At 42.7% G+C, this 14616-nt stretch overlaps 1 protein-coding gene and 1 long non-coding RNA gene across 2 annotated transcripts; one reads left to right on the top strand and one right to left on the bottom strand.

Moving 5' to 3' along the window:
* Window positions 1-274: 274 nt before the first annotated feature.
* On the bottom strand, window positions 275-13460 carry LOC125976768 (uncharacterized). The gene is made up of 9 exons (XR_007484501.1): window positions 13319-13460; window positions 9723-9879; window positions 8959-9051; window positions 5186-5316; window positions 4166-4299; window positions 2850-2967; window positions 2592-2720; window positions 1955-2039; window positions 275-394 (listed from the first exon to the last, which is right to left on the bottom strand). It is a non-coding gene; the product is annotated as an uncharacterized lncRNA (long non-coding RNA).
* Window positions 314-14260, top strand: tafa4b (TAFA chemokine like family member 4b). Its single transcript, XM_049732636.2, has 5 exons — window positions 314-424; window positions 647-762; window positions 4158-4313; window positions 8887-9011; window positions 11160-14260. The coding sequence occupies exons 1-5, from the start codon at window positions 357-359 to the stop codon at window positions 11169-11171; spliced, it is 477 nt and encodes a 158-aa protein (XP_049588593.1). The 5' UTR covers window positions 314-356; the 3' UTR covers window positions 11172-14260.
* Window positions 14261-14616: the final 356 nt, after the last annotated feature.

The following is a 14616-nucleotide window of genomic DNA, read 5'->3' as shown; positions in this document are numbered from 1 at the left end:
TGAAATATTCAAACAAATCACGTCCATCACCACCCACATATGTACAGCATCTGTTTGAGCACGTGTATAAAAGATAGAGTCAAAGCTTTATGATATCGAGAGTGGGGCTCACATTGAGCCTGGGGGTAGGTGAACCTCATGTAAACAATACATCTGACAGAATCCAGACCTTCACATTGTATCTTCCCCTTTGTGTGTGAGCATGTGTACCTTCATATAATGCCATTGGAGGCCATGGAGGAGCCCTCAGGCACACTGGCCTCTCTGACTTTGTGCTTGCTATTAATTTCAGGGTCTTCTTCTGGTTGAGGAGAGGAGAAGCGAGTGGAAGAAGAGGAGAGCCAACGTGTCAATGGATGCAACGATGGCTTGGCGTTCTTAGAGAGGCTACTTGCTGGAAGAGACCAATTAAAAAGGCAAACAGGTAAAAGGACATGTTAAGGGGGAGCATTAATGATATTATTTGGTACATTATAAAAACAACCGTAAAAATGCGTGAGTAAATAAAGATGCAAAGAAATTGTTGATACTTGCTGAAAAAGTTGTGTTTGCTGTTATGTTTTTACTTCTATGTTTAGGCACATGCCCTCCTCCCTTCCCTCATGCCGTCCTTGCACCTCACTTTCCTCCTCCTCCCTCCTCACAGGATGAAACTGTGGAGGAGGTCAGCTTGGCCTTTGGTGGTGGCATACCTCGTTGCCTTGGCGATGCTCTGCGTCACCCCCGTGGCCGCTGGCAACCGCAACCACCGGGGATCGACAGGTACACGTTGGATCTAGCACTGAGCCCCTTTCACAAATACCGCAAGAGGTTAATTACACTGTCAGAGTGGCGGCGAGAGATGTTTCTCAAGGCTGAGCCATCCCGGTCCTGATGAAGCGGGGCCTGGGCTAATCTCCCCGTCACCCCGCTCTTGACAGAATGTGAGCGAGACTTTATTGACACACACGGTCCCTTACATTTCAAATCTTTCATGGCACAAAATAGAATGCGCAGTCTAATGAAATATCAATTTTTTGGGGAGCTTTCTCCTTTCGGGCTCGGATGCGAACGCCGCCGTTGCGAACGAGTCTACTGCATGGATACAAATGGCACTTAAGCTGTCAAGAGTTGTCAACACAAGTCTGTCAGCGCGGTTGTGATCTGATCTAGTGAAAAGCCTTGGAGACGTTCAGTCCATTGTTTCTGGGAATATCTCACGAGTGCATACCGGCTAATTATTAGCAGTGCTAACATTGACGTGCATCAGAGAGACCGCTCCAGTCAAAAAACTTCTTCAGTTACTGCAACACATCCTGTAAACTAAATCTATTCTCTTTATTGACTGTGCAGCAAAAGTCCAGCTTATTATGAATCGTATAATGAATTTGTGGTGGCTTCGGGGACGGTTGTTGCTTGTTTGCAAAAACCTCTCGAGTCACCACGTTCTCACACTTAATTATGACAATTTACTTTAATTGTCTCTCGGTTCCTTTACTGCCGCCGCTTGTGTTTTGGAAGGTGACCTTTATTTGCAGTCGAAATGCGACCGGCCTGCAGTCTGGGCAGTGAGTGATGGTATTAGTTTTCCTTTTGATCGAGAGGAGGCAGCCTGCTTACGGCAGGGACACCACTAATTGCAGGCCTTGTGTATAGTGAAGGTCACGGGTGCCCCCCCCCCCCCCCTCCCTCCACCCCCCCTTGGTCACCCTCATTGTGGAACAAGACAACTCGCTCCCAAACCAACTCTTAGAGTATTTTCTCTTAATTGGTTGAGGTTTAAAGTCAGTTGGTTGTAAATATTAGCCTTAAACACAAAGTGTTTTCAGACCAACAAACTAATTGGCTGTGTTTTTGGTCATTATTTTTAATAGATATAATCGTATGCTCATTTTTGGGAGGCTTTGTCATTGAAGGCTCTCAAAAATGTCCTTAAGTGTGTGCATGTGAGTGTAAATTGTTTGTCTATATGTACCTCCAAGTTGGCTGGCAACCAGTCCATGGTGGATCCTGCCTCTTATCCAAAGTCAGCTGGGATGGGGTCCAATTTACCGCTGACCCTTAAGCAATAAATAAAACGGATAAATGGATTGCAGACATTTGTTGGATCACACATCACAGCTGAAGTTCTATTAGCCACCACGAGGTGGCTTCAGAAGTCAAAAAATGTTATGCTGGACTCGTTTGTGTTGAGATGTTTTAGCTCAGTCACATTTTTTTTTCCATGAGATGCATTGTGTGGTTTTGTGAAATACATTGAGTATACAAATAAATAAATCTGAATTTTATTTAAATTACCACCCCATTTTAATCACCCATGAAAATAGTTTAGTCTGTCTTAAAGGCTGCTACAACAAATATAGTTCTCTCACTGTACAAATGTCACGTAAAGCTGGATTACACACATGGAGGAGGTAATGTGTGGTATGCTAAATATACACAACACATAACTGATGAAAAATAGGAGAGGCGGTCGACACGACTCACAAGTGATCTTGCCGCACTTGAGCACCGACTTCCAAGTACTTTTATGTGTGCGTGTCCATGCATGCAGCATACATGCCGTAATTTACAAAGGTGGGCCATGCTCAAAGCCCGCCACAGTGACTCACATTAGAATTAGCATAAAGTGAGGTCAAGTCGGAGGTGGGCCTGTTAGACATCGATAACGTCGGGAGGATTTATGGCCGGGTGCAGAGGAGATGGAACAAAGATAGATCTCACAACCTTTCTGTCCCAGACTAAAAAAAAAAAAAAAAAAAAGCTATTAGGATTCAAGCTGTTAGGACTAATTTAGTAGGAATGTTGTCTTGTCAGTTATTGACAGCAAAAAAGAACTTTTTGGTCAATTTCATGACATTCTTGCTCACCTGCGTCCGTATGGCAAACGCTCGGCTGAGCCATCAGTTCAAGATGTCTCGGCTTGTTGGCGGCGGCGCTTCGCTTGTCATCTCCTTCTCTCCCGCACTCCATTTGTACTCGGCGGGACTGTAAACGTTTGGCCATGCTTGAGAAACCTCTTCATCTTTGTATGCTATGCTCTATTACTTTGTAATGTCATAACAGAGTGCTTTAAAGGCAGGATTGAAACATTAGACACACTCTTATTACGTGCCTAGCAACATTAGAGACACTCTTATTACGTGCCTAGCAGGAGAGCGAGCTTCCCGACGCATAAATCTGAAATAGATGAGTGCTAAGAGGCAGGAGCAGCACTCTGGACAAGATGCTGTACCCGACTAGTCCAGACTACGATATGATTTTTCTCAATTAAACTTGGCAGGGTTCCATCTTAAGTTGCCTACAGTGCAATAATAAGATGGTAGTGAACCCCCATTTACGGCGATTTTCCACACCTACCCACGATAGATGAAAATTGCCAATATAGGAATAGAAGTTTTTTTTATTGAAATCTGTCCAAGTTTTTTTTTGCATACGTGCGTGGATGAATTTCAGCCTCATTCAGGTGGTGGTGGTGGTGGTGTTGGGGGGTGGGGGGTTAATGAAAGTGCAGGTATGATATCAGAGGGACACTCTGAGAGCAAGGGATCAATAATGGTTCTCGGTGGAGAAGACAACAAACACACTTTAAATCAGAAAAGGCGAGTGAGGCCACGGCCCGCAGAAATAGATCCTGCGCTGAGTGTGTTTCTTTGTGTTTTCCTGTGCACTTTGGTGTCTGCCGGCAAAGCCCCGTTGAGCCGAGCGGCAAAAGTTGCCGAGTATGTGTAAAGTCACGTACATAAATGACACTTGAGCTCATGGCTCAGTCTCGCCTTGGTGTTGCCAAGGCTGCAAAGAGGCTTATTGGTTGCCGTGTCGCCTGCGGGGTTTGCTCGGGAAATGTTGGAGAAGCCAAGAGGTGCACAATAAACCTTAAGATAAGTCCTTGGCAATCCCTTTTTGGAAACCATTTGACCCATCATTTGTGCTTCACACATTTCCAGTTGGACTGGAAAGAAATAACTCCAATTTTAGAAGCATGACATGATGAGATCTGGTTTCAGGCTAGGACGCGTTCTGTTAAAATGGTCATTGAAAGGCATCCATCGACCTCATTACTACCAGAAGGACGTTATCATTAACTTGATGAAGTTCTCTAAGCAGCTTTGTAGGAAATTAGAGGCTGGGTGCATGTGAAGAACTTGATATGTGAGTGTGTGTGTGTGTGTGTGCAGTCTCCTACCAGGTGAAGCAGGGGACATGCGAGGTTGTGGCCATCCATCGCTGCTGCAATAAGAATAAGATCGAGGAGCGCTCCCAAACCGTCAAGTGTTCCTGTTTCCCCGGGCAAGTCGCTGGCACCACCAGAGCAAGACCCTCATGTGTGGAAGGTAAAGATAAAAAAAAAAAAAAAAAGACAATTAGCAGCAGGTAAAAGGTAGGCACTGCATCAGGCACTGCAAAAATAAATAAAAAATGAAATGCCCCACTGCTACTTCATTTTAAAGTATGGACTATAGCTCACATAGTAATTTATCTTCAAAATCAATTTATTTCTGCCCGCTCATCCATAGATTTTGTAATCTTTGTGTTTGTGCCTTTTGTTGTTCCCTTGTGCAATTTGGAAGGAGATTTCAAATATGTGTTGCAGCAGCAGCAGCCAAACTCAAAACCAAACATTTTAACTTCAGGCTAAACATCTTATTTGATTCGGGTCTGTCGAAGATGGATGGCACACTTGGAGAGCTTATCATGTACATAAAATCAAGAAATAAGCATAATTTTTTTTAAAAACTAATTAAAAAATTAAACTGTTTTTTTAGATACAATCACTGAATCAGGAAAGCAAAAAAATTAAATGAAATTTCAGCGATGCTATTCCATCATGAGACCAGCAGAAGGTGCTTTTCTCATTTAAATTCCAATCGTACCACATCTGCTTGTTCATTTCAACACGATTTCACCCAATAAACAACTAGATGTGTTGTTTAACCTCTCTGATGAGATCTTAAATAGCCAAAAGGCATTGATAATGACAACACCAGACAACCGTGGCAACACTGATTTCTTCTGTAATGGAAGATAAATAAAAGATAATATGAGATTTTGGGTGGAGTTCATGATAGGAAGGAAGGAAGGACAGCGATCAGAAGCAAATACACAGGATGAATGACTAAAAGTCTGCCAGGGCTAAATTATTCTCGAAGAGGATGGATGGATCGTAATCTTAATCACTGGGGCTTGCGATTGATTGCCGTCTAACCTCTCAATCTCGCTGCCTCCAAATCCAGTGCTCAGTAGCACTCATCTGGTGAATCGTGCTTGACCTCCGGGTTGGCAGTTCCAAACGATCCGCCCTCGGAAGCGCATGCGGGCCTCTCTCGCACTCCTCCGCTGATGGAGAGAGACAAACTTCACTCTGTTGCCAGCCCGATGCAACAACCGCGGTATAAATGGACTTGCATTATTGATGCGGCTGAAAGCGGAGCAAAAGGCAGCAGGTTCTATTACCGGCTGCAGCCTCATTACAGCCAGCCAAACTTCTTTCAAATGAAACTCTACAAATAAACTATTGTTTATTTTTCCCGAGTCATCAAAAAGCCTAGATGTTGACTTTACAAGACGTGTGATAATTGTGCTGTCTGACAAAGTAAAAGGCAAACCCAGCAACCCTTACGATCAAAATCAGCAAAGGCCACATTTACCGATGTCTACGAAAGGTTATCCTGATTGATTATCCTGCGGTGTGGGGTGTGTGATTTTCACGCTCGCTCGGCCGTGAATTGAAAATGATAAACCTGTCTAATATTTACAATTGCATTTGCTTGTGAGGCCAACCATGAGGTCAGCTGAAAAACAATAAAAAAAAAAAAAACTTTGTCAACAAAACCAATATTGAAGCCTAGTACTGTCCGATACCGATTTGATACGATATCAGTAATACTGATACATACTTTTATTTATTTATTTATTTATTTATTTATTTATTTATTTATTTATTTTAGTGCAAAATGTTAGAAGTGACTTTGTCAAGTTTCACTATTCAAACAAAGAACAATAGTTGGCAGAATTAGGTACGTAGACCGTTTTTTTTCCCGATATCGGACTAATACAACAGTGAATAATAACTGAAGATGTGTTTCACAACAGGGAAGACATTTAAATGCTGCTCGCAGTTGTTTCCCAAAGCGCCCGATTTACTCCAGGTCATTTTTTGGTCACTTTGCTCGTCTTTCCTCCTGTGAGTGCTCAAGTCTAGCTGTGTAATCCATTTCCGGTTGGGTTTTACTCCACCCTTGTGTTTTCTCATAATGCACAACTGGTTCCTCTGCATTACTAAATCATAATCGAAAGAAGAATAGATGCATCCCCAGCTACCCCGGGATCACTGTGCGCTTGTCAGTTACGATGCCTGAGGGTTTTATGCAGACTATACATTTGGCTGCTTGTCTTACTTTATGTGCAAAAAAAGTGCATCATATTTCTTTTAAATAGTAATGACCTGGTGGCAAGAGAGAGTCCCTTTGTAAAGTATTGATGGATAAACACTCAGGGCACCCGCACCCAAGTGCACATGGCCGTTCCGCCTTCCCCAAGTCCTCATCCGACTACCGAATATGCAGTCATTCAATTCATTTTTTAATCACAATCAAACCATTCTATTTGTACTCTCTCTTGTGATAATAAGGGTTAAAGGTCACCAAAAGTTCCTTTCAACAAATGAATCACGACATATTCCATTTGTCATGTGGTTGTTTGAAGCGGGAGCAAATTGTCTGACCCTCAACCACTTTGACATGCTCAGATGATTAATTGTTCACTTTTAATTATTCACATCAAGCACTTCATGCCCAAATAATGGAGTTTGTTTTTTACTGAAGGAGCACCATGGGTGAATCAGCATGTCTGCCTCGCAAGGTCTTTGAATCTTCCTCCTGTTTAGAGCTTGCTAGTTATTTATTTCTCTCGGTCGTCTTGCCAAATGTCAACAATTGGAGGAATTGATGCGTCGTGACCGAGAGCATACGTGTGTGTCACGAATGCGAGACGAAGAACATGTATTCTTCCCGTTGCGTTCATAACGGCTGCAACAAGAATGGCGCAGAACCTTTCCAAGGTCGAACATAGACCTCAATGAAGGCTCTTTATTATTTTCCTCCTCAAAATAGATGTTTACTTTGTGGAGGTGTTCAGAAGCCTTTTCTCTTGTGCACTGTGACCAATAAATGTGATATTGGTTTCAACTCGATGCTCCCACGACTGTTCAGCTGTGCTCTTATTCTCATATGGAGACAGGAATGACGACACGGCGCGTCGCTTGGCTCGTCTTTTGTGATTATAGATGCTTTCGAACTCTGTGACCGCTTTTTCGCAGAAACTGAAAGAAGGCAATGGCTTTCAGAATGTATGAATGAGACTTCATTCCACACAACATCATTTGAAATGTGGGTCACCAAAATAGATATTTCACAAATCAATTCATAATGATCACTCATCATTCACAATTATGGTGCCTCTGGAATTGGATTCAAATTTTGCACAAGCAGGCTGGGCCTCGAGGATGTGGATGCACTCCTCATTTTGTCCACATGATGTCACAAACATTACAATTGAAAATACCAGCACAGATGCTGCGAGAAAGAAACTCTGGAAATTAAACACACTCAACCGTTCATTGAAAATCTATGAAATGAATTCAGTCACTCTGTGATTGACATGTTGGAATGATGCATAAAACTGTTGGCAGCCTCATAGCCTGAAACCACATCGATGTGTCTCATGGAGAGCACCTCGGAGACGTTTGAGGAGCTTTGGAGGAATAACTATCGTCACACCCTTGAGCTGCCTCAACACCTGCACTCTCAGCAAAGCACGAGCCGCTTGTGTGGCACAACTTTTTTCGTGCTGAAAGTTTCAGAGCCACCATCAGAGCAGCAACCGTTGAAATTAAGTGTTGATGACGTGTGACTAAGGTGTGACTTCTTTTAATTGGCAAACAAGGTAGCTTGATGTTTTGGTATCCGGTGGTTATATTTGGGTTGTGTTTGAGGAAGTGACATTGAGCGGAACAATACTGCATAACAAATATGTTAAGCCAACTTCGAACACTGCACTCGAAAAAACTCCATATATTAAAATAATCTAAAACAAATACTGAAACTAATCAACTAAAATGTAGCATTTTCCCAAAACTAAAATGGTAAAGAAATGACGGTATGTGTGAACATCTTTAAAGAATATGACATCTTAGGGCCTAAGACTTAGGCAGAGAGATTTGATTAACAAAAAATAATAAAAAAAACAACATTACCTCAACGACGAAATCAAAACAAGCACTTGCTTATCTCAGTTTAGCTTAAAGACAGGAGATGAAAGGCAATAAAAATATATTTTGTCTCATGCAGACATGACAAGAGTGATCTCAGCAGTTTTCAAAAAAAAAAAAAAAACAACAACCCAGTAATCATCCACCACCTCATTCTACACATCCCCTGTTAATTCCCTGAGGTGAAGATCTCCGAATTAACTGCTCCCTACTCCCACTCTAATCTCTTTAAAATCGATCCGTTGAGGCCGGCCGGCCGGGGCTGTCTGATCTAATCGTGACATCACAGGCCCGGCCGGAAAGCCCGTTTGTTTTTGGACTTGACAGGCAGCTGCAGGCCGCGCCCACCCACTCCACTCCGGCATTGGGATAAGTTGCGAGGAAGTAATAGCAGCGCTCACAGGCCATTAGCTCTAAATAACACTCAAAGCACCGTCATCAGCACCATAATGGAGACATTAACAAGCATTACACAGCCATTGCTTTTTAGAACCGTTAACTGCCACTGAGCTCATGCATCATAACAGCCTGTTAAACGTAATGGCTGCCACTTGCTCATAGCAACATGTCAACGTCATGTTTCTTTCTGCCCTCTCTCCATCTGTCTGACCCCCACCCACACCTTTCCTTTCTTCCAGCCTCCATTGTAGCCCAGAAATGGTGGTGCCAGATGCAGCCATGCATGGATGGAGAAGAATGTAAGGTCTTACCTGACTTGACCGGCTGGTCCTGCAGCACTGGCAATAAAGTCAAAACCACAAAGGTGAGCTGTGTGTGGATTTGCTTCCCCCGTCTCTCTTATGCTGTAAGAAAGCAATTGTGCGTATTTAAAAAAAAAAATAACGATCGACATTTTGTGGGACCATATATCGCCCGCAAGTTCAAAGGATGAAACGCTATCATGGATGACATCACGTGACCTCGGCATATCTTGCAAGTCTTTCAAAAATCTTCATCATATTTCATCAGACTTCAACTTAGCAGGCTGACTCTTCAATAGTCTGAAAATAAGGCGACACCATAGAAAGGGTCTCAGTGGATTAATGTGATCATGTCCGCGAGACTAACTTGGAAAAGCATAAATTTTAATCTTCATCCATACTCCCTGCGTACCTGATCTCTTAACTTTTCTCGCAAGGTGCCACCTGCAGATGCAATCATTTTAGCGTACAGACCTATAAGGCACATAACCTTACCTTACCTTACCTTACCTCCAAATGTCCCTCCCAAAATAGACTTCATAAATATATTACATTCACCCTTTCAGATTTGACTATATTTGATGCACCCTAGATAGGCCTTGATCTTGAACTGAATTGATTTTTTTCCTCTATAATAATAAGAGCTTGTCTGAATTAATGTCTGGGAAACAGAGCCTCTTTCAAATTTGATGACCTGAGAACTTATTTTTAAGAGACTCAGGCAAGTTAAAATTTCAACACAGATGTCAAACATCAGCACAGAGAAAACTTACAAAATAACTTTCTGCATCTTCTGAGGTCAGGATGGAGAAGACCTCTGCACACTAGAACACTGAGATTCAGCCGCAGGTTCCTCCTTGGCTGCTCACAAGCCGCCGGCCGACGTGCGGGAGTTAATTTGCATCTGCGCCATCTCGGGTGTGAGCGTATCTGTGAGGCAGGGAAAGGAGAGCAGGTGCGCTTGATTTACGCAGGTGCAAAGAGAAAGACTTGCGAGGGAAACGATGCCGGCACCGTAAGAGTAATTGCTCAAGAGATGGCACAACATCTGTCGCATTCATTACAATGCATTATGACTGGGGCCTTCCGCAGAGGTTTTACAATTAAGGCTCGTAATTAAGTTGGTAAGTAGGATAGACTGAGGAGCGGAGGCACCGCTGGGCGCACCAGCCAGAGGCAGAGGATTTAATGACCCCGAGCCCAACGACAACTCCGGGACCAATAGGACAATTATCCCAACGCTGTTGCCTCTGTCTGTTTTGTCAGCAAGCGATCAGCACCATCGCATCCGCGGACATTCATTTGCATTTGCGAGGTGATTTGCGATCAGTCAACTGTTACTTGCGGGACTCGGCGGCAGATGTCACCGACGTCGGTTGCAACCAGACACGGATTCCATGGCAACCGTTCGCAGGGCTCTCGTTATTGTCCGGCATATCTCCTTGCGCTCGTGACCTCCCCTCGCAAGCTCGACATCGCATTCAGCGTGCCTATCAATTTCTGTCCGCGGCTCTTCACTCCCACGCAGCGTTGGCGTGTTGTTGAAAGGTGCAAGGAATGTGTTTTAACACAAGGAAGGAAAAGGAGACACTTTTAATAAGGATGTGCTGCAAGATGGCAGATCTCAACTTAATTTCATACATTCCCATGTTTGGACAGAACTGCAACCCGTGGTGACCGGACCACAGGCTATGCTGACAAAGAAAAAAAAAAAAAATTATGACAATAATGAAGACAATTATTTTTCTTGTCATTGCCGTAGTAACACTAAAAAGCAGTTTAGCAGCTGTTTGTTAAGCAACGTTTTTGAAAGCAGCCACGAGCGGCAAATTGCCAAATCTATTTGGAAAGTTGTGACTTTTTCTGGCTTCCGAAATTTATTTATTTAATTTATTTATTTATTTATAAATTAAAACCATGCAAGTAAACCACCTCTGATTAGTAGTGAAATATTTCCTTTCAGGCTCAAACTGTCATAATAATACGTTTAGGATGTTTAAGTGGAATTTTTGAAGAATTTCATTGTTGCATTAAGAATGACTTTTGTACTGTTAGAGTATTGTCAACATGGCATCTTTGTATCATGTAATATTTCAACCATTTGGATGCATTGCTCTATTTGTTTGGATTTGGTTCGGAAACTCAGAGAAAAATGTGTTTCCATTCCATTCAATGCTAAATTGCTTTAATCGCTGCCATTGTCTTTTCAGGTCACACGATAACAAGAAAGCCACTGGAGCAAGAGGCAACGTACGATTAACTCTCCATCTGGAAAGAGTGGAAGACATGAACTTACTAGAACATGTTGAAAATATGATGTCAGCATCTCCATTATGAAACAAGACAGTAAACGTAACCACGATAATGCCGTACCCGGCGGTGGCCATGAGGACAACCACGCTTGCCGAGGGTGCACGAGGACAAAAAGCGACTCTAATTTCCAACCTATGGATGATCGAAATCCAATCTGAAGACCGAGTAAGCATTTCAAAGTGTGTCTTTCAACAAAGCATTTGTGGAGACGTGAGCCCAGCCACTGGACATGATGCGGGCGGGCTTTTTGTCAACTTGTAGAGCTCATATAGTGCAGCAAAGAGATAGCGGCTCATAACTAGCAAATTAGAATGGAATTGCTCTTGTGGGTCAAGTCGCCGCCGCCACAAAGACTCTTTTGTGTGAGCCAATTTGCAGTTCTAATTAGGAATTGCTGTGTAGGAACATAACAACATATTAAAAATTCATGTGTGGTATTTGCACTAGTTGAAACCTTTGGGTAACGTTTGGTTATTCCCAATATCGCTCGATGGAGGTCTTGCAGAACTTGAAAATTTTCTCCAACGTCTGACATTTAAAGTAGGCACATACATGTGTGTGCCTCTTTACGCATGAGTGGTTGAAAATTGCTACCATTCTAACTAGCAAATCTCGATCATCCCGTATTTCTGGTGGTTATCAAAACGTGTTCTGTGACATCTAAACTTTCTTTTAAAATAAGATATAAAAGGTTCAAGCTTGTGTTGTCTTTTTATCGGAACCATTGTTGTTTTCCTCATGGACAAGATTATTTGCAAAGTGACGTCCTGAATGAGGGTCATTTGTAGCCACCTTTACGAGAAATCGGATGTGTTTGTGCGCAAGCGCTGATTTCTCCCCCGAAAGCTTTTCTGCATCAATATTTCAGTGAGATATGGTGAAATAATTGCTCCGGATAAGTGCGGTTCAACTCTTGGCAGGCTTTACCCTGCAGGGTCTGTCACCATTGTTGCAATGAGGACAATGGTGGTGCACACCCCAAAAAAAGTCATCTTACATCTCACTATTAATTCTCTCCCATCTCTTTGTGCTTATTAGAAGCCCTCGCTGGTCTCCCCTTTTCCACCTCCACAATCCTTACCACTGAGTTAATTTGGCTTTTTCAAGAATTTCCCGACTCGATTGTATTTCTCGCTTCACCACACACCCAATTGCGAGTCTTTCCCTAAATGTGTCTATCTGCCCGTCTGATATGTGAACGTGTCGGGTCATTGTGTCTCCGGGTCGGCCCGCAGGGGACCGCTCCTCTCCGAATGAGACTCTCCGCTTTCAGTCATGCTGCTTTATGAGCTATGATAAATCTGTAGGAGTCGAGTTTGTGCCTTTCCCGCTCCTCTGCTCAGCTCTGTGCCAGAGGGAGCTCGGAGGGAAGCTGGCCTACTAGTGGCAGGCAGCTCCGCACTCTCATTACTGAGGGGCCGGCATAGCGCCTGGTTTCTCTCGGGACCGCTGACATGGAATATTTTTAGGCCTACGTTGCAGCACTGCAGCTTTGGCACGGTGGCCTTGGTTCTTCAGCGGATTCTCAGCAACAATTGGGAAAAGGGAGGATTTTCCGGAGTCTGTTTTACACTCAAGTGACTTCAGGCAGAGTTCAGGTCACCCACACGGAAAGACCACTTTCGAAGAATGACATGCACTCTTCAAAAAAAGCACCAATTAAATTTTTACTTAGAGTATATCCTTTGGATGGGCTTCAATAGAAGGTTCTGTAAATTCTTGTTTGTAAAATGCGGTGAAGCCTTCACTCAAAAAAAATAAATGAATTAAAACATGACTGAACTGACAATCTCAATGCAACACAAAATTTTAAATTCGCCAAAATACATTAAGATTTGATCATGTGAAAATTGTCCTTCTCTATTTTCAGTTTACAGAACTAATTGCTCCTTTTAATATCCCCCAACTTAATAAGTATAAACAACTCAGCAAATTGTTTCCAAGCAAACAATTTTCTTGCTTATTTTATTTTACGTGCAAGTAAGCCCTGTAGCTCAACAACAACAGATAAAAAGATAAATGATTAAGAAACTATAGGAGGACTCTGTTTCCTCACCATATTTTCTCTTCCTCTCTCGTCTTCTCTCACTTTCCTTCTCTGTTACACTCCCCCAGAGGTTTGATGCTCAGCGGATGAGCCTGGCGCCTCGTTCCCATCGCCCTACACGCTCTCTGCAGCAAAATCAATATTTGAGAACAATTTGCACCGCTCCCGGTTGGCTAGTGAATGGCGATGCAACCTCGGCTTCAGGTCTTAAAGACGCAGATCGTGTCAGAGAACGATTTTAGCAATCGACCCGAAGGTCAAGAAAATATTCACCATACATACCTTTAGACAATCTGTGCAGGCACTGCGGCAGAAGACCTACAGATTCCTTCCTTCTTTTTTGCTATTTTTGTGAGAAAGAAGAACTTACATCTTATACACAGAACCACTTTTAAAAGGCTTAAACTCATTTTGGGATCAACTGTATAAAATTGTAGTAAAAATGTGATAGCTGTTTGAAATGTGGATGCCGACATTGTGAAAAAGATGTTATTTACTCAAAACAAACAGACTGGTGGCTTTTATCTTCATGCTTTGGCATATGGTGTGATTCAGACGCCTGAACCTGCAGAAGCAAACACACAGCATGGTCAGAATGACTGCAGAGTAAACATGCTAATGAGATTGGATACGTTAAAAAAAAAACAAAGGGACAATAACGTAAACAAAATCAAAGCCGCACAGAGGTTGTGCTTGAAAGAAAGGGCAAGGGAGGATTATTTCAAGTAAGTCTTTATTTATGAGCTAAGCCTCCTAAGAGAGCACTTGCATTGTCACACTTAGCACACTGCAGCAGCTTATTACCACATTTGTCCAATTTGTATCAAGACCATGCTTCTCCTCCATGATGAAAATGGTCATCTTGCAACCACTCAATGACATTAATTGATTGTAAATCCCATTATATGAAGGGCAAACTTGGAGAACAGATAAATAAAATTATGAACAACAGGTTGGGGTGGACCCTTATTTCCTCCTTGAATCTTTTCAAGTATTTCACGCACACACATTTATGTACACCCGTATATACATATTTATATTCACACACAAACGTATACATATGTATATGTACACACGTGTGTGCGTGTGTTTTTTTCCCACCTACAGCAGGATTTGGAATTAGGCTCAAAGACCTTGACCCTGACCCTGACCCGTACCACATCTGACGCCTGTGCGACAAATGAGAACAGATTGTCCAACATCAGTGAATCTGACTTTGTAAATGTTCTTCAGGATGAATCTGTAAAAAATCCCACCTACAATTGCGATATGTAATGGCCCAGTGTCCTCATCTTTTGTTAGAATGG

The sequence above is a fragment of the Syngnathus scovelli genome, chromosome 11 (assembly GCF_024217435.2).
Source record: "Syngnathus scovelli strain Florida chromosome 11, RoL_Ssco_1.2, whole genome shotgun sequence".
Taxonomy (NCBI): domain Eukaryota; kingdom Metazoa; phylum Chordata; class Actinopteri; order Syngnathiformes; family Syngnathidae; genus Syngnathus; species Syngnathus scovelli.
This window is presented reverse-complemented; position numbering and strand designations above follow the sequence as displayed.

What these genes read in the sequence shown, in the direction of transcription:
- tafa4b (XM_049732636.2), top strand. Translation starts at nt 357, where the DNA reads ATGCAACGATGGCTTGGCGTTCTTAGAGAGGCTACTTGCTGGAAGAGA. An exon ending in CCAATTAAAAAGGCAAACAG is followed by an intron (nt 425 to 646) that starts GTAAAAGGACAT and finishes CCCTCCTCACAG; the next exon opens with GATGAAACTGTGGAGGAGGT. An exon ending in AAGACCCTCATGTGTGGAAG is followed by an intron (nt 4,314 to 8,886) that starts GTAAAGATAAAA and finishes CCTTTCTTCCAG; the next exon opens with CCTCCATTGTAGCCCAGAAA.